Source organism: Molossus molossus, unplaced genomic scaffold (genome assembly GCF_014108415.1).
Source record: "Molossus molossus isolate mMolMol1 unplaced genomic scaffold, mMolMol1.p scaffold_m16_p_18, whole genome shotgun sequence".
Lineage (NCBI taxonomy): Eukaryota > Metazoa > Chordata > Mammalia > Chiroptera > Molossidae > Molossus > Molossus molossus.
In genome coordinates, this window is record NW_023425353.1 from 29933780 (window position 1) to 29954198 (window position 20419).

At 44.7% G+C, this 20419-nt stretch overlaps 1 protein-coding gene across 4 annotated transcripts in view; it reads right to left on the reverse strand.

Annotated features, from left to right (window-relative positions):
• Positions 1-533: 533 nt before the first annotated feature.
• The window catches only part of ZBTB38 (zinc finger and BTB domain containing 38), a 120669-nt gene continuing 100783 nt past the window's right edge, over positions 534-20419 (reverse strand). For 3 of the 4 annotated variants that reach the window (XM_036266187.1, XM_036266190.1, XM_036266188.1), the window contains one exon: positions 534-6879. In XM_036266187.1, the coding sequence (XP_036122080.1) occupies positions 3295-6879 (3585 nt within the window). In that variant the 3' untranslated portion in view covers positions 534-3294. Of the gene's footprint in view, positions 6880-18515; positions 18820-20419 lie in introns of those variants that run through there. The other variant, XM_036266189.1, reaches the window with a different exon arrangement.

Below are 20419 nucleotides of genomic sequence, written 5' to 3' on the forward strand. Positions count from 1 at the left end.
GTCGGCCCAACCCTTCCCGCGGAGGCGCGCAGCGGGCACTTCCCGCACCGATTCCTCACACCACCAGGCCTATCCAAAGCACTGTTACCAGAGGACTTCAACTTCTCTTATTCTGCTTTTTAGTAGATATATGTTTATTGATTTTTTAGAGAGAGAGAGGAAGGGAGGGAGAGAGAAATACTGATGTGAGAAAGAAACATTGATCAGCTGCCTCCTGCACGCCCCCTGCTGGGGATCGAGCCTGAACCGGGGCATGTGCCCTGGCTGGGGATTGAATGGGGACCTCTCAGTCCATGGGACCACACTCAATCCACTGCGCCCCACTGGCCAGGCTGCCTTTTTTTTTTTTTTTAATGTCATATTCCACTTGAGTACTAAGTGTGTAAGTAGGTACCCCGGAATGTAAACAAGCGAGGAGACAGAACTGCACCGATGAACACTAAGGGAAACAATGCTGTGACTCACACAGAGGGAATAGCTGCTTGGCTGCAGAAAAGAATTAACATTTGAGACATTTAAAAAGAGACTTAACATAGGAACAAGCTATTTTAATCAAGCAAAAACAAATTTATATTCATTATTTCTAAAAATAAAATTAAACTTTTTCCAACCCTTGACATCTGCATTTAATAATATCTCTAACCAAAATACAGATGCTAAAACAGCAAATTACAATATATCTTGTACAGCATACAGTATGTTCACTGTTTACACTTAACTTGAATTCTAGTTGGTCATTATGTACTCAATGCATACTTAAACATCACTCATAATAAAGTTTTCACAATTAACAAAAAATGTGACAAGGCTGTCTTAAAACGGCTCTGCTATAAATTGTGTAGACTATACAGAATTACAAAGTCAAGTATTTTTTATCAAAATATACACCCCTCCCTGAAACTAACACAAGCTGTCAACATCTTAAACGAATAATACAATTATAGAAAATATTTGCAAAATTATTTTTTCATGTATAAATATTCTGCCATAGTTACTTTGGTCTAGAATTATCAGCATACAAGTCCACTTAAAAAATATCCACATGTAAGGGCTGGGCGACATCACTACATGTAATAATTTTATATTTGGAGTTACCTCAAATCAAAATGACTAAAATGCACAATTATTTTTCTTGATTCATAATCCTAATTGAGATAAAACCAATTAGTAGATCACAGGATTGCTTGTCAATATTCTAATTATCAATTCAAAATTATTTTCATAAGCCCTTTGTGACTATCTCTTTAACAAAACCTAAATGAATAGTGCAGGTATACATATATACAATGTGTAAAATAAAGTTGAATTTGCTTGCATTTTTCCATTTTCCTCTATTACATAATACTGTATGTAAGTGAAAGTAGATGAACAAAAGATAAATGCAGATACAATATTGGGGTTACTAATAGCAAAGTAGTACAATATTGAAAGGTCAGCTTTGATCATGTCCTTTTCTGGGTGTTTAAATGCTTTCTTGCCCACCCAAATCTGTATTAAGTCTTCTTCATGGAGACATCACAACATTTGGAGAAACAGGAGTCCTCTGAGCTACTTCTTCTGAATGATAACCTTGCAACTTGGATAACCTTGGGTTTCCATCTATCAAATTCCATGAACACGAATGGCTGCAGGTTACCCTTGAACCGATTTCCAGATTCTGCTCATACTGGTGAGCAAAGGATAGGAATGTTTTCTCTCGGCCTCCTATTATGGCAGTTTAAAAAGTAAGAACCGTGAGTTCCAGCTTCCCAGGACCTAGTCCAGATGATGGACTACCTACAGGGCAATTAGACTTTGAGGGACAATGTTGATAGTATGGATCAACACAAAAGAACATTAAAAAACTTAAGTGGGTTTTTTTTAGCAAGGGGGCTAGATGTCTGCAAACATCAAGACAAGGCATCTGACTTTGTGGGTATATTTCTGAGTCATGTAAGTGATGGACCCTTTTCACTCCATATTCTATCTCCCTCCTCACCCAAAAAACAAAGCTACTATTTGAGGCAAGGAAGGTCATCCCTTCCAGTTGCCCACTCAAGTCCGTAGTGGGTGGGGCAGGGTGTGTGTTTCTGCTCTCCTTTTGTTTTATACCAGTATATACTTGTGGGTTGCATGATCTCCAAGAAAGCTAATCATTGTAGGGATTAGGCTTTCTGTCCCTTTCAAGTGTCCGGGCATTCACCACGGCATGTGTGCCTGGTGCTACATTTCCCAGACACTCCTTTGGTGAAATGGGAGCGTCAGGTTTTACTTGAACCCTTGAGACTGGTTAAGTCTGTCTGGAACAGACCTCCACGTTTATGGCCTTGTGATGGATGGAAGACTGCAGGGAGTTTCAGAAGAATTTGACCGTTCTCTGTTTTCTGAGGGGAGGCCATAGTAAAGTAATACACAGCACAGGTAATCACAGGTAAATTCTGGGAAGGCTTTCCCCCATAGATAAGGCATGACCTATGTTTTCTGTGACTTGAATAGACCAGCTCCAACAGCTCAGCCGTAACATCAAGGGAACAGCATTCCACCTAAAAGCATTCGCATGCTCTTAAGTCATATTCAAAATGCTTTCTACTGATTTTTACATCAGTCCTCTTTATTTGCAGATCTATTGCTCATCATTATAAATATCTACAGGGGACATGGACAGTTAAAAGTTATAGTGATTTATATATGTATTTTACAAGGTTTGTGTTGCAGAAAAGTAGTTCTAATATATGAATGTCCTACTTAGGTTACTCATTTCACACACATTTTTAGCTATATTATTAAGTATTTAATATGTATCCATTAAATTTAAACAATTTTCAATAGTGCAGAAGCTGAATGGGAATGACTGTCATTGCTCATTTACCTTTTAACTTATGAAGATGAGATTTTCACGATGTCTGACCCTCATTCTCTCCAGTGACTAAAGACAGTTTAGCAGCCAGTTCCTATTAGCACTAACCAGAAAGTTTTAAATTAGGCTAAAACGAAACTCTTTTTCCCCCACTGGCAGAAATACCACAGCTAAGAACTTCATAAACTTTCACAAGATACTTGGAATATTGGCGTCAGCTATTTCGTTTTTGCGCACTTTGCAAGACGTTAATGCTAAAACCCAAAGTAGATATTGGGATCCTTTATCTGGAATTTTCACAAATGAGATTTTCTTTTTTATAATTCACTCCTTCATGACTTGTTATGTGAACAAAACAAAACTGAAAACAAAACAGCTAACTAAAAAAAAAACAAACAAACAAAAAACAAACCCACCAACTTATATTTTTGAAGATTTTTTTTTCTAAGTATCACCACTCAAAGGACATTTCCAACAATGGTTTGTACATTATCCTTTTGGTCATTGTCTTCCGAATCCATGAAATGAGGATTCTCCAGCGGATTTGAGTTTTCATGGTACACATCACCTATTTTCTCCTGCTGACTTGGGCTTTTGAATAAGTGTTTCTTCTGGTGCATTCCAAGGGCGGCAGCTGTTTTGCAAATTTTGGGGCACTGGAAGCAGGCGAAACCCTTCCCATTGTGCTCCCGAATGTGCCTCTGCTCATGATTCCTTTTTGTGGAGAGGTACAGAAAACTCTGGAAGCAGAACTGACAGTGGTAACGCTTCTCGCCAGTGTGGATTCGCTCGTGGATCTTGAGGGTCTCATTCAGCGTGAACGCCTTGTTGCAGTACTGGCAGATGAACTCCTTGACGCCCAGGTGGATGCGTTCGTGTTTCTGTAAGTTCCCCTGCACGGAGAAGCACCGGCCGCAGGTCTTGCACTGGTACGGCTTCTCTCCGGTGTGACACCTCATGTGCATCTTGAGCGTGGAAGGGCTCTGGAACTGCTTGGCGCAGAGCTCACAGGTATACGGCCTGGCGGTGAGATGCCGGTGGGGCCTTCCCAGGCTGCCAGCCACCGAGGCCTTGTCTCCATCGCAGAGTTCACACTGCAACTTGGGCATCTCTTTGTTTTCTTCTTCCTCAAAGGCCTTCTCCTGGGGAGACTTCCCCACGGCACAGTCCAGCTCTGCTGGGTATTTATACTTACTGCTTGGGCTTCTGTTTTCATGCTCTTTCCTCCAGTTGACTTTCCTCATTTTTCTCAACTGTCGGGATTTCTTTTTGGGTTTGTAGTTGTAGTAAGGGCGCCATGGTTTGTCGGTGGAATCCTGGTCACTCGCATCATCGAACATTTCACTCATCTCCACGCACTCGGGTTGGCAAAGCCCGAGGGGGCTGTCTCCCTTGGTTTCCAGGTCACTCTCCTGTGGTAAAGTCTCCTCCTGCGTTTCATACTTGGGTCTTCTCCCTCTTTTATAGAACAATTTAGATCCTAGGATATGCCTTTTCACAATGGCTTCATTCCCAATTTTGACTGTTATTTGGCAAAGGGGCGCAACGTTACTATTTGTGGAGGTGCCGGGGAGAGCAGGCTTTGCAATGTAGGTTTCAATTTTACTGGTTTCTTTAATGACATTAGTGGTTTTGCTGAGCGACCCTCCGGGATCAGCCACGTATCTTGGTTCCTCCACTATTTCTCCCCTGTTACCTGGGATGCTTTTCTTTTTCTCCTTAATACTTTTGGGTCTGCTGACAACTCTCCCCACTTTGTCTGGCTCTGGTTTGCTGTCATCTTTCATGGTCTGGGTGACAGCTGGGTCTGAAGGGGCTCTGTGGCTGTTGCTGGACATGGCAGCCACAGTGGTGCTGTGCATGATCACCGACGAAAACTGGCTGCTGTGCACAATGACCGAGGGTGCTGAGCCGCTGTAGCTGATCACGGACGCCGAGTTCTCACTGCCATTGCTCAAAGGCAAAGCAGGCACATCCCCAGTCGCAAGGTCAGAACGGACAGCATTTTCAGTGGACGAAACTGATACCTCAGTTGAATAAAAGTTATTATCAAGATCAACTTTCAATGTCTCCTCTCCCCATTTGGTCCCCTCTGCGTTTTGGATGTTGGCAGGAGTGGGTCTGTTCTGACCTGTGGCTGTTTCCAATGGGACAGCTGGACTGCGGGTCAGAGTGTGCACGCTGTCTTGGAAATTCAGAGTAGGTAATTCAGAGCTGCGTGGATTTTGAATGACATAGGGACCGGCTGCAGACTCGTTCATCTGACTGTTGTCTCGAGCGTTTTCATAGGAAGAACTTCGGTAGCTCTTATAAGGAGCCCTCTTGCACTTCATAGGCAGTAGCCTATACAGTTTATATGGATAAACACTGGGTTTCAAGCCTCCATTTGCTGTTTTCTTACTGATGGAAAGTCTATGGTCTATGGCATGGAAAGACTTCTGGTGGTTTTTGAGGATATAGTAGGTCATGAAAGTTTCAAGGCAGAAAATGCACTGATACCGCCTTTCTCCTGTATGCCAGACTTCATGCCTTGTCCTGTACTCAGCCAATGCAAATACTTTGTTGCAGTAGTGGCAAGGGTATGTTCTTCTCCATGAGTGAACATTGGCATGTCTGCGGAGGCTGGACAAAGTCACGTAACTCCGCTTGCACACAGCACAGCTGTAGAGCATCTGTCCATTAACGAATTTAACCAGGTGGTCCATTTCTGGCAAGGTACTTCCGGTACTGGAAAATTCACCAATCCTATTTCCAGATAATAGAGAGTTTGGACCTGTGAAGGAAGCTCCGTTTTGTCCAATGGTAGGGTAGTTTTCTAAAAAGCGTTGATTTCCTCCCGGGACAGGCATGTGGCTTGACCTCATACAGATCTGCTCGTGCCGATCCAACCTGTTCAGGGTGCTGAACTCTTTGTTGCAGTACTTGCACACCAAGGGCTCCTGGGTAGGCTTGTGCAGCTGCATGTGGGCACTGAGCAAAGTGCTGCTGTCAAAGGACTTGGAGCAGGAGCTACAATTGTAAATGAGAGGTGGCATGTCCGCTGCTGGTGGCCCGGGAACGTCAGAGGACTTATTTTCATCTTCCCGGGGAAGATGGACATCCCCTTCATTGTGGGGAGACTTTGAACCAGAAAGAACTGCAGCTGGCTGTGGACTCCTTTCTTGATTAACCTCCATGCTGGTTACTGGAGGGGGTGGCGCCTTTTCTGTGGCTGGTTCAGAGTCCTGGGGCACGGGGAGTGTCTTTGGCTTCCGGCATGGTTTCGGTTTTGCGGCAGGAGCTTCCCCACTTTCTTTACCTGTTTTCCCGGGCGGGCTGCTAGCACGTTCGCACGCAGGCTGACTTCGGTAAGCCTCGGCCGCGGAGGAAACGGCGTAGGAGTGCTCGGCCAGGGTCCGCACGGGCTCCGCCTCGTGGCACACGTCCGTCCTCTCCAGGCAGAGGCTCGCGCTTCTCATGGAGTCGGAGACCTTTTTGAAACTCGCCCTCAAGTCCAGTGGAGAGAACATGTTATTACTATTTTCCGTTTCAATGATGGAAAATGCATTTGTGATCCTTGGCCCGTTGGTGATGGCTGGTTCTTCATGCCTTTTTTCATTTTTTTCTTCTTTCACCACGCCCTTCTCAGTAATGCAGTATACATAGGGACCCGGGGAACTGGAGAAGTTGCGGTCGGTCAGGTCTTCCAAGAAGGATATTCCCAGCTTTTTTCCTGCAGCTGCAAGATCAGTGACTGTTTCCTGTCTCTTGACAACAACTGTGGAGCTGTAGATATAATTAAGGATTTCTGTAAACACTTCGGCTTTGAGATCGTCCAGCTCCAGGACGTGGCTGGAGATGCAGATTGTATGACTCCAGAAGATATTTTTGAAATAAAGGCTTGAAGCAGCCAGGACATTGCTGTGGGCTTTAAATTTGGTGTCTTCCACAATGATAGTGACATCGCATAAAATGCCCCGAATGCGCTGCTCATTTAAAATGGAGAGCACTGTGTCACTGTGGAAGTCATCCTTGAGGTCCCTGGAAAGGGACATGACTGTCATCTGAAACAAGAGGAGAGAAATGGTCAGAGACCCTTCCACAAGGAACTTCTTTATTTTTAGATTATTTTCAACCTCTTTGAAAAACTCTTTTTGTATGAAATACAGGTTTTTATCTTATTTTGTTGTTGCTTCTAAGACTTGGAGTCAACATAAGAAGCTAAATCTTGACCCCCTTCCAGCCTGTTTCTCAAACCGTTGCTTAGAGTTGTTATAGTTGAAAATACTCTCAGAATTTTCTCCGAAGTTGTAGCTATACATACGTGTCCAAATTTGGGGGCAGGAGGGTTCCCCCCACAAAATGTGAAGGGTCTCATCACACACAGGCTGCTGCACTGAACTCCTTGAGTTGGGCAATGCCATGATCCTGTCACAAGCCTCTTATCTATTTTCAAAGATAGCTCTGGTGATCTGATCCAAACACAATTCATAAAACAGGAAAATGCTTTTTAAAAAGTTTTCCCTGCCCTGGCCGGTTTGGCTCAGCGGTTAGAGAGTCAGCCTGCGGTCCAGAGAGACCCGGGTTCGGTTCCCGCTAAGGGCACATACCTCGGTTGCAGTTTGTCCCCGTCCCTGGTTGGTCGTGCGGGTGGCAGCCACTCGATGTGTCCCTTTCACATCGTTGTTTCTCTCTCTCTCTCTTCCTCTCTCTCCCTCCCACTCTATCTGAAGAAAAAAAACTTAAAAAAATGTCCTCGGGCGAGGATTTAAAAAAATAATAATAAAAACAAACAAACAAACAAACAAACAAACAAACAAATAAATAAATAAATAAAAAGTTTTCCCTAAGTAAGCAGTACCTGTATGTTATTGCCTGCTCCGGGTTAGTAGCAAGATCTGGAGCAGCCATGCCTACTTTGTGGCTTCCAAGGGTCTCTCAGTGGCAAGTCCAGCTGCAAGACCAAGTATGACCACCAGGGGCACCCTGCTCCGCTGTGGGACCCATCCCATTCCTTCTCTGATTTCCCTTTCATCACAGCCAAAGCAGAAGAGGGTTTTCAAAAACAACTCTGTGAGCCTGGCTGCTGTGGCTCAGTTGGTTGGACACCATCCCATACACCAAGGGGTGGCGGGTTCGATTCCCAGTCAGGGCACATACCAGGGTTTTGGGTTCGATCCCCGGTCACGGAGCATGCTGGAGGCAGCCCATCGATGTTTTTTGTTTTTTTCTCTCTCTCCCCCCCCTGCTTCCTCTTTCTAAAAATCAATGAAATTAAAAAACAAACAAACAAACAAAAAGAACTCTGTGAGGTACTGAAGGCAAATAAAAAATGAAACCAGGAAAGTATTTCTGAATCCACAATACTGAATCCAATCACAGGTTCCTAAATTAGCACAACTTAAAGGCACAGTGGCTCTGGTCTGAGGATCCTGCCTCTGTTTTTCCCAGAGACTAGTTCTTGTTATATTCTACATATGTTCTCTACTCAGCCTGGAATGGCCAGAGCCATCAACTACTACTCTCGTGAGGGGCGGTCAAAAGCAGTGGTTTTCGTACTTACCTACAATAAATACATGGTACATTAGTGGCCTAAAACACAAAAGAAAGGAAAACTTGACCCTTACTGTGTGATGCAGTCTGTTCTTTTCTATTACCTTTCATTTAAAAAATGCTAACAGCAGCTCACTAAATTAATTTCACTGTACACCAAGACAGCACCCCTGCAGTAAAAACACAACCAAACCCCCTGGTCTACAGGAAATACTAACCAGCTATTCATTCAGTCTCTCTCGTCAAGTGCTATCCAGAAAGCCATACAGCGTGATTACACTTCTCTAACTCCCAGTGGCAATGTCTTCCTAGCCTGGGAGTAGAACATTTAGCTCACAGCATTTATTCAGCTGGAAAGACCAGATGGCCACAGGAAGAATCTCTTTTCACCTTTTTGTAGAGCTATTATAAGTTGGGCCTATTATGTTATTTAACATCCTTTATGCAAGGGTCTATTTGATAAATTCTTTTTTGTTTTGTTTTGTTTTTTTATCCTCACCCAAGGACATTTTCCCATTTTTTGTTCAGACAGAGTGGGAGGGATAGAGAGGAAGAGAGAGAGAAACAATCACGTGAAAGGGACACATCGAGTGGCTGCCACCGGCACGACCAGCCAGGGCCGGGGACAAACTGCAACCAAGGTACACGCCCTTAGCGGAAACCGAACCCCGAACCCCGGTCTCTCTGGACCGCAGGCTGACGCTCTAACCGCTGAGTCAAACCAGCCAGAGCGATAAATTCTTTTATCTCATTCAGCCACGAGAAAAAGTACAGTTTTACTACAAATTCTTCAATTCTGAAAATAAGAATATACTCACCATGCTTCTCTTAATTCTCAAGACAAGTGAGAATGAACTTGAATCACCCCATGTGGTAACTGTGAGCCTGGGCTTCCGGTGTGACTACTGTATCGCTGTCTCTATTTAACTCTTGTCTACCCTGCCTTTAACTGTAATCTTCCATGAATCTTTTCTAGAACTCTGGTGGTGGAGGGGGGGTTTAATCTATAAATAAAAATGAAATGAAATGAAATCTTTAAGGTTTCCTCTGGGCCCCTGAAGGGAGAGAGGGCAATCACAGGAGTTATAAATCAATCCCGTACTTTGCCGATGTTTCTTTTCTGTTCTGGGCCCCTGTACGATCTACTTTCCCTCCTGACTCATATATTCTTACCCAGTTTGGTTTCTGTAAGGCCCATACATCATTTCAATTCTTTATCCAGCCTGACTGGGTTGTCTCAGATCTGGCAAAACACACGCCATGTGATTCAAAAAGCTGGCTTCCATCCTGGCTCGGTTCTGTGCTGACGTCATCTATTTTGTTCTTTCACCTCAAAATTACTGCTTGTTCCAAAACACCCCACTTCACAGCGCTGTGACCCTCCCATGGGTCTCTTCCTCCATTTGGGGAATGCAGTATTTCACATCAGGCTAATATAAATACCCGAGCTGTCAGAGTACAGGCCACATTCACTTCTGCGGGATTCTCTGATTCTTAGAGGGTTCAGTCAGGATGGTTAGCAAAAGGCCAACTGTTAACACTGAGTAAGTCTCACTTATAGTTAGAATAACATATATAATAGAAAGCATCATCATATATGTCATTAAAACAGCCTCAAACTTTGGAAAATCCAAGTATGACATCTTTCAGGGGACTACCTACCACTGTGTGGCAGAACCCTTTACGAATCATAGTTACTAAGTAGCACCTTGATTTGCCTTCTTGGCACACACACAGAACCTTCCTTCCTTATCAGTTTTACCCAGCGATATGTTAGTGACGAACATAGTCAGACACAGTGCTCAGAGCTGGGGGAACCGAGGGGAGCAAGGCAGGGCTCTGCCCTCAAGGAGCTGAGAGTCTCAGGGAAGAAACAAAACTGGCAACTAACAACCGGTAGGCCTCATACTCAAGCTACGTATGTGTCAGAAGATGAAGGGACAATTCATTAGGTATAGGCGGCCCGGAAGGCTTGGTCCCATGAATAAATAAAAGAGGGGTATGGGATGGGCATTCTAAGCAGAAGGAACACCACGGGCAAAACAAAAACACGAAGAGTACACTGTACTCAGGGACTGAATGGGTCTGTGGGGGGTTGGGGGAAGGTGTGTGCACTGTCTGCTCCAGGGGTCCTCGGTGGGGCAGGCACCCGGGGGGCCTCAGCACCTACCTACTGAGTGAGGAAAGGAAGGAAGGGAAGGAGGGGCCAGCTAGGAAAGGAAGGGCCAGGCCAGATCATGCAGGGCCCTAAAGGGCTCCCACAGTGTTTTATACTGTAGGTGATAGGGAACCACCGAGAGGCATTAACAGATTTGACGAAGGGGAAAATCCTTCAGGCCGCAGCGTGCTGACAGGGTCACAGGGCAGCAAGCTGGATGCAGGAGACCAGCTAGTAAGGCCGGGCTGGTGGTCCAGGTAAGGAGTAGCCCATCCACCCCACCGTGAGAGCCTGGGGAGGAGATGGCCATACTCTCCGCCAAGAAGGATAGGGGGAGGGGTCGTATCTGAACTCAAAATGTGTTTTAATTCCCTCAGGCAATATTTACTAAACAACTGCTAAGTACAAGACATCAGGGTAAATGCCATAGGAAGACAAGAGTTCATTTTTCCTTTGAACAGATGTTACTGAATTCCTACTATATGCATTGGGACAGTAGCTCCCAAACCTGACTGTGCATTAAAATCAACTGGGAAGCTTTCAAATAGTACAGGTTTATAAAATCCCTCTTCTCCAGTCCCACAGACTCTGATTTAGAACAGCTGGCACAAGCTCCTGGCACCCAAACGTATTCCTATACTTGATTTAGTGAGGAAATAATACATTCATATCATACCAAATTCAAAAGGCACACGAGGTAAACAATGGAGTCTCCAGCTCACCTGGTCTCAGAGGCTCTTCAGGTGGTTTTTATCAACCAGCCAGAACCAAGCCTCGGGGCTGTTACGCAAACCTAGGGTCTTAAGAGAAACAAAAATTCTGTCCCCCTCCCCCAAGGCCTGTGGTGTAGCAGGAGAATCCGATTTAAAGGAATGTGAAGTCCACAGAATGTATATGCATATATGCCCAACCAATGGACACAGACATTAGGTTGGGGAAAGCAGAAGGGGGTGGGAGCAGGGAGGAGGGGGTCAACGGGGAAAAAAGGGGGACATCTGTAATACTTTCAACAATTAAAAAAAAAGGGCCCTGGCCGGTTTGGCTCAGCAGTTAGAGCATCGGCCTGCGGTCCAGAGAGACCCGGGTTCGGTTCCCGTTAAGGACATGTACCTGGGTTGCAGTTTGTCCCCGGCCCTGGTTGGGCTGTGCAGGTGGCAACCACTCAATGTGTCCCTTTCATGTCGATGTTTCTCTCTTTCTCTCCCTCCCACTCTATCTGAACAAAATATGGAAAAATGTCCTCGGGTGAGGATAAAAAGAAATGTGAAGTCTTTTCCGACTCTAGTACCCACCTTTCCAATGTTAACAGTGCTCTTTATCTAAACCATGTCATTTTATCACAAAGACCCTCCAGACCATACTTACTTGATGTTCTCAGAAGGTGCTACACCTAAAAGCCATGTTCTACTTCTCCAAAGAGCAAGAAAGAACTGAATTCAAAGTCTGCTGACTAGAGAAATCCCACTGTAGGCCACAGGCAAACCCGGTCCCCACAGGTTTTATTTGACCCATATAATTTTTTTTTTTTTTTTTATCCTCACCCAAGGACATTTTTGCATTTATCTTCAGATAGAGCAGGAGGGAGAGAAAGGGGGGAAGGGAGAGAGAGAAACACTGATGTGAGAGAGTCACATTGACTGGCTGCCACCCACACGACCCCAACCGGGGCCGGGACGAACTGCAACCGAGGTACATGCCCTTAGTGGGAACTGAACCTAGGACTCCCTGGTCCACGGGCCGATGGTGAGCCTAACCGGCCAGGGTGACCCACATAATTTTTGGAACCAGGTTTTGAAAAACTGAGCTGATTTTGAAAAACAGTTAAGATTTAACATAAAAATCAATATACCTTTTCTTCAAAAACAGGAAGACTGGGCAACAACAGGGTTGCCACCTGCCTGCCAAGGCGGCCTGGGGCCTGGGAGCTGTGTCCTGTCAGTCACCTTCACACACGCTGCCCGCCAAGCACTCAACACCACGCGGCTTCTCTCAGTAACATGACCAGCCTGGCCCCGTTAGCCAGTTCGGTTCGTGCAGATAAGAACATTACGTAAAATAACGATGGACCCACAGATCTTATCAGACATACTTAAAGGATAGTCCCCAAATTAAGAGTTATCAGTGAACTCATAGTGGGGGAGGCAGTCATTCTCACCAAAATTACTATTCTTTGACTTTAAAAAGTTAAATAAGTGACCTCCTCTGTTACATTTCTTCACAGAGAGTAACTTAAAACAGTCTTAGCAGTTCCTGCCAATGGAAAGCTCATAACGGACTTCAGAAAAAGAAGCACAAGTTGGAAAGAAGATGAGATTTAATTTACATGTAATTTTCCAAAATGCTTTCTAAAGAGCAAGTTTCATGCGACAGATTTACTATTCTCAGTAGCACCACTGTGATGGAACAGGTAAGCATGGAAAAAGCTGACAAAAATGTTACAGACACTAAACATTTTGGTGAGCCAATATTAAAAAAAAATAAACGAATCTATAATTAGAGAACTGTGGTCAATTGACTTACATTGCTGTTTTCCTGATTTTGTATTTCGGCTGTAATAGATTTTAACATATGTTTTCTAAACACATAAATACACATCTGTATATATCCACATGGATATACAAATAAATGATGACTATATAAGTATCTAACCATATACTATATGTAAATATGTTTTATAAGCACACAAAAACAGGGTGAACATACAGTTTTGCATCCAAAACAGGACACTTGAGAGGTGCAAAAAGTGACCTGCCCTGGGAAATTAGAATAAAGGTTCATCCTGTACTTATATATAAACACATAATAAACAAAATATAAACCTCTATACAAACTAAATATGAAATTCTGTATTATAGTTGTCAATACTTATATGTATACTTACGTAAAGTATACTTTATAAGTATGTAAATGCTTTTAAGGATTTTATAAATATATGATAAACATCATAATTATACTTTATCCAAATGCCACTGGGAAATGCTGGCTGATCAGTATATTTGGAATCATCTGCCATCGTCCAACCTTGTATAATAAATATGTGTCCATATAGTGTCAAGATGGGCACTTTAGATGCTTTGCATGATTTAAATGACTTTTCTTCACCTGCTTTTAGAATGAACTACCTTTAAAAAAATCAAAACAAACCTATGCTCACGGTAAAACACTCAGACAGTATGGAAGTGTACTAAGGTACAAAGCAGAAAGCCCCCCAGCCTGGTCCCCCAGCCCCACATCAATACACCAACACAGCCAGCACACCCTCTCCCTGGCCACGGGAGCCTCTTCTTATAACGCTGGAAGATTTCTATATTCCCTCTGTACAAAGCTTACTACTTCCTCTTGAGGTGGTTCTTCTACCCCAGCCCCTCACTCCTCTGCCTAGCAGATCCTTATACTTACTCCTCTCAGGTGACACCCCGTCCAGCAGCCTCCCTCCTCTGAAATTTCTAGTTTTGGGCTCCTGCCTTTATTTCAGCATGTAGTGTGGGGCACTGGTTCCCATTTATGTCCTTCCCTATCAGCTCGGAGTGCAGGGACGCCTCCCTCATCTCCCGCCCTCCACACCTGCCGGGCACGACGCAGTGTCGAGGACCTGGGTAGGGGCAGACCCAGAGCGGCCAATGGCTCTAAATATAAATTACATATTGTGCTTTGGAAGTTGTGCCTAGACGGGCCCAACTCTCTGTCTACAGAGAAGTTACTAGGAAAATACAAATTATTCCTGTCTATTTTTTCCCTCTAGTTTCCTTCTAACCTGGCAGTTCTCAAAGTATGTCATGGATCTCTGGGTCTCCCAAGGCCCTTCGGCAGGTTCCCGAGGTCAAACCAAACCAAACAAAGTAAAAACTGTTTCCTTAACACTAGGATGTGATTTGCCTTTAAAAACAAAAAACAAAAAACAAAACTATGCAGACATACGCATCAATGGTGCAAAAGCAATGATGGGTAAACCAGCTGGCCCGTCAGCAGGCATCAAGCCAGTGACACTCAGATGGAGGAGTAACAATGATGAATTTGATTAAATCTTTACCCTTGAATATACATCCTTTTATTCTTCTGCGTGACAAAATGGGAGGTACACATAAGACACTTCTGATGCTTACTGAAAAGCAGTGACCACCTTGAGGACAAGCACTTGGGTGGCTCTTTGAGTTGTGAGCTGAACTAGCCGATATTTTTTCATGGAACACCATTTTTACTTGAAAGAATGACTGATAGACAAACTGTGCTTATTCAGATGTGGGTATCTGGGCAAACATTTTCTTGAAAATGAATTAAGCGAGCCTGTCACTTCAAGGAAGTAGCCATTCTGTTGCCAGTAATATAATTGGACTTTTAAGCCAAAATTATTTTTTGCGAAGACTTGTATCCACTACCATGACCTTGACACTTCTCAATAGATAATTACTTTTCTAATGAGTCTGATGGTGATGTTAACGAATGTAAGTTCTGGATATTGTGTAATGAATTTGGAAGTTACGCATAACTCGGTGAATCACTATTTTCCAAATGACCAATGCTTATTGTTACAAAAAAAAAAATGATGAATGGGCTAAAAGGTTTAAGAGAGACCAGTGGATTTAAATGTAACTAAGTACTGGAAGTTCATGAATTACACGTTGCAAATAACCTTTAAGGAACTACCACTTACCAAGTTTTTTAGTGTGGTATCCAAGAATATCCACAAGTAACTGAAAAGACTATTAGAAAACTCCTCCGTTTTGCAATTACGTATTTGTGTAAGGTTGGATTTTTTTTACATACTTCAACTAAAACAACATATTGCAAATGAATCCAGATATGAAAATCCAGCTGTCTTTCTATTAAACCAGACATTAAAGATATCTGCAAAAATGTAAGACAATACCACTTTTCCCAGGCATGAACCGCAACCGAAGTATGTGCCCTTGGCTGGAATCGAACCCGAGACTTGTTAGTCTGCAGGCCGACGCTCTACTGCTGACCCAAACTGGCCAGGGCCTGAGGATATTTTTCCACTGATTTTTTAGAGAGAGTAGAAGGGAGGGGGAGAGAGAGAGAGAAACACTAATGTGAGAGAGATACATCGATTATTGTCTCCCACAGGACCTAGACTAGGGTTGGGGATGGAATCTGCAACCCAGGTTATGTGCCCTTGACCAGGAATCGAACGCGAGACCATTTAGTCTGTGGGCCAATGCTCTAACTGCTGAGCCAAACCAGCCAAGGCTTAAATTTTTTTAATTGATTTTTTCAGAGAGAGGGGAATAGAAAAGGGTGGGGGGAGCCCTGGCCAGTTTGGCTCAGCGGTTAAAAGCATCGGTCTGCGGTCCGGAGAGACCCGGGTTCGGTTCCCGCTAAGGGCACGTATTTCGGTTGCAGTTTGTCCCCGGCCCTGGTTGGTCGTGCGGGTGGCGGCCACTCGATGTGTTTCTTTATGTCGATGTTTCTCTCTCTCTCTCTCCCTTCCTCTCTCTCCCTCCCACTCTGTCTGTACAAAAAATGGAAAAATATCCTCGGGTGAGGATAAAAAAAAAAAAAAGAAAAGGGTGGGGGGAGAAAGAGAGAGAGAGAGAGAGAAAAACATTGACATAAGAGGGACATATTGAATGGTTGCCTCCTGCATGACCCCAATCATGGCCAGGGACGAATTGCAACCGAGATATGTGCCCTTGACCGGAATCGAAGCTGCAAGTCAGTGGTCCACGGGTTGATGCTCTAACCAGTGAACCAAACCAGCCAGGGCCCAATATATACATTTTTAAGAAATTACTTAAAAATTATTTTACTCAATAAAATAAATCATGTATAACCCTAAAAGAATCAAAAACAAAGTGAATAAAAGTGTGGTAAAATACAAGGCAGAAATCCCCAGGAGACAGTAGAGACCAAGAAAAACATGACCACAGTCACATGCCACACATACTCTGTAGCTGTCTAATTTTCCAGGTTTGAAGCATTACAGTAAGTCCTCACTCCCCAGACTTCCCAGAGCTCTCTCCAGCAAACCCTGGAGCCTTATCAGAAGAGGGAATACAAGGGTAAGGGTACAGGCAAGGGCAAGGGTACGGGTACGGGTACGGGTTAGGAATATCCTGCCCCTTCATGCTGCTCTCCTGTCCCACCATCTCACTCCCTGTAAAAGCACAGTCTGGCCCCAACCACTCTGACCTTCCCATGTGCTACTTCTCTCTGACTCTCTCACCGACGCCCTTGCTGTTTCTTGAAGAAGCTGGGCATGCCCCACCTTAGGACCTTTGCACGTGTTGTTCCCTTCATCTCACATGCATGTTCTTACTAGACACCCACAGGGGTCCCTCATCTGCTCTGCAGCATCAGCCATCACTTTCATGGTGAGGCCCGCCATAACCCCCTTCCTTAAAATTGCAACTCCCCAGCCCAGCACATAATGTTGTCAACAGGTTCTTGAAAACTAAGCGAAATGACATATAAGGAAACCGATTTTGTTTGGTCACAAAAACATCACCAAACTTCTAAAGACCCCAAACACTTCTAACATCAATCATTAAAATAAATGTGAGCTATACATACATTTAAGAAAGATTTATAGAAACAAGTAGGATCATTCTTATCCAACCCACTCATTTCAGTTCAGGGTGGTGAGTGGCCAGAGCCTCTCCCAGCAGCTTAGGGCACCAGGCGGGCCCCGACCCTGGACAGGATGTCCTTCCATGGCAGGGCGCTCTCTCGCCCACACCCATCCACATCCAGACGGGGACAATGCAGACACACTTCACCTCGCGTGCACATCTATGGGACAGGGGAGGAAATCAGAGTCCCCAGAGAAAACTCACGCACACGTGGGGAGAATGTACAAACTCCATACAGACAGCGGCCTCCGCCGGGAATCGAATTATTTTTTTCTCGTCAATGTTATAGTGAAGCTTTGTTCAAGGACTTGCTGCATTTGAATTTGGGCACGGCTGAAAAAACAGGTGGACCAATAGTCTCTTCCACACTACACTCAAGTGAAAATGTTCCCTGATTTGCGGGGCCGCTGCCAATATTCCGTTTGTGCCGTCTATCACTGGCTGCGTCCTGGCCGTCCAAGTCTCAAAGGTTAGCCTGGTCACAGCACTGTGTGCCTATACGATTCTATCCATTCATCTATTAAATTAGCCTCCTCCCCATTACATCCTGGATACTGCTTTTAGTATTCTGGGATTAAACTTGAAAACAAAGAAACAAATTTTTGCCTTGACAAGGTAGCTCAGTTGGTGGGAGTTTTGTCCTGTACACCAAAAGGTTGCGGGTTCAATTCCCAGTCAGGGCACATACCTAGGTTATGGGTTTGGCCCCTGGTCAGGGTGTATTTGGGAGGCAAACGAATGATGTTTTTCTCACATTGATGTTTCTCTCTCTCTCTCTCTCTTTCTCAATAAAAAAAAATATCCTCAGGTGAGTATTAAAAAGAAAACAAAATTTTGGCAATGATCTGACCAACTAATTCCCAGTATTTCCAGCTTAATTAAATCTTCCCTTCCCCAATTAGTCAAGGCAACGTTACTGAAATACACAGATGTCAAAAAACTTAAAATGATAATTTCCGTATAAATTCTAATTCTACAATGCAGGAAAAAAAAAAATTGAAAACCCTCTTTAAGTCGTTAACCAACATATCTACTCCGTAGAACTTTATAGGGCTTGTGAATAAAATTTGGTGGACTTTCATTAGTAAATTTTTAAGACATGGCAAACGGAGAGTGAAGCAACCCTGTCCCGTATACATTCTTAGTGAGAACCAGAAGTCACTTACTCAAGGCCACTCTCCTGGGCCAGACTGAACCCCATTTTTCTGAATCTTCCGATCAGAGGAAAAGGCCGAGTCCTCCTGCAGCACCCGGGCCTCTCAATTCCTAACGCGCGTACGTAATAACAAAACTGGACAGAGCAACTTTCTCCTCTCCCTACTGCGAGTCCTCTTCTATAAAAAGAAACTTAGAAATAAAGCCCGACTAAAAAAAGAACGCACTGTATTAGGATACTGACCTGGAATCCTGCAAAAGTCAAACCCACAGTCCATTTTGGGCCAGCGCGAGGCCCATATCGCAATGGAATCTACTGCATGGGTCTGCTGTCCCCTGTGGAAAGTTTTCTGACAACGGACACTGCTTCAGTGACCTGGCTCCGCCTTCCCACACATCTCTGCAGGACATTTTCTCATAGTCATGTTGGGTGCCTGCGTCAGACCTCCTCACGTGACGGGGTGTTAGAAACACACGCATCAGATCTCGAAAACAGATTACAAAACAGAAGCCCTTTATAGAGTTCAGCTGTGTCTAGGAAAAGGCAAATTGTCTTGATTTGCCTGCTCCAGGCAGCCCAAAAGGGGCAGGGAAGAGCTTTTTTTTATCAAGACTTGAATGCACTTAAGCTATCAGATTCGAGAAGGCGCAGTCTGACAGGGGAAGTGTGTTTTCCAACTGAAATTCGGGCCCTTCAAACAGCTAAAATCAGGAAGCTACTTGAATACACTGAACAGAGAGGGAAGTTGGCTTGAACCACCTTACCTGAATATATTATTTTGAAAAGGTAAACATTCACTCTCTAGACCTGTAGTTGCGTGCACACAGATTGTGAGAACGAGTATTTCCAGATTCGTGAGTGATGCAACGTGTCCCGTGAAACAGTTCAGCTCGTTTGCTGGGAAGAGGAAAGTGGGGAAAGGTCCTTGGTTTCCTTATTCTTTCCGAAAGTGCAACAGTATTTCAGGGCAGCCACGCACCCTGGGTTCACCTCAGGATCACGTTTGCCCAGACTCCCGCTTGCTTAAGAAACCTGGCAACCAGGCTGCGAGTTTCCCCTGAAGCCCTGGAGTGATATAACCATTTCTTGTGTCAACCAAATTCCACAGACACCCCAAGTTCCTAATGCAGAAGGCGGTGGGGACCGAGTTGCCAAAATGACGAGGACAGGATTCCTGTCCCTTGGGGCTTTTCATTTTAGGGGTAAGCCCTAAACCATCAAGAGTTGGTTTCAAAAGCCAAATACCGCTTTCTTGTGAACCCGAAGGGCCGGCCGATTCTTGTGAACCCGAAGGGCCGGCCGACTCGAAGACCATTCTCAGCTGACTGCTACCTCGCAGTGAGGGCGGAGGGAAGAACTGTTGTACATTTTGGCTTCTGCACAAGAATGAACCTCCAGCAAGTGGCAAGGACCGGTTACCCTAAAATGGACAGAGTACCAACCGCTTCTTTGGTGTTAAGCTATCTACATCCACCTCTCATTGTCCCCTCCTTCTCTACTCTGTACCCCAGCTTTCTGGGAACTCCTGCAAGGCGATGAATCCACTTTAGATTGGTTGTTTCTGGATGAACCAGAAACTGGGCAGAGAGGAATGAACGAGATGAAGCTCACAAAAAACACGAGGCGCAGTGCTGGACACACAGCAGGGGTGCAGTGAACGCTGGCTGGAGTCAGCTTGAGGACTGACTGTGTCCAGCTCAACAGGTGTCTGCGGAGAGAACCGTGTACGCAGTCCACACTTCACGCGGTACGCAGGGCGCTCTTTTAAAAGCACAAAGGAGAGCAAATTCGCCTGATGTTAGGATAAAATCCAAACCCTTCGCTGTGGACTGCAGGGCCCTGCACTGTCCACGGGTCCTGCCCACTCTCGGTGCTTGCCACACAGGCCTCCCTTTGCTGACTCCACCTGCCAAGGCTCTTCCAGCCTGGGCCCTTCACACACACTGGTCCAGCACTGCCCACGGCTACCTCGCTCTCAGGCTTCAGGCCACCTCAGAGCGACCACCCCATCTCCCTGTACGCTGCGGCCTTCGCTGGCCCTCACACCATCGGACTTATTTCCTCCATACTACTAACCTCACCCTGCAATTATCACATGGATTTGTCCACACGCTCACTGTCTACTCTGCCCACCAGAAAGGAAACTC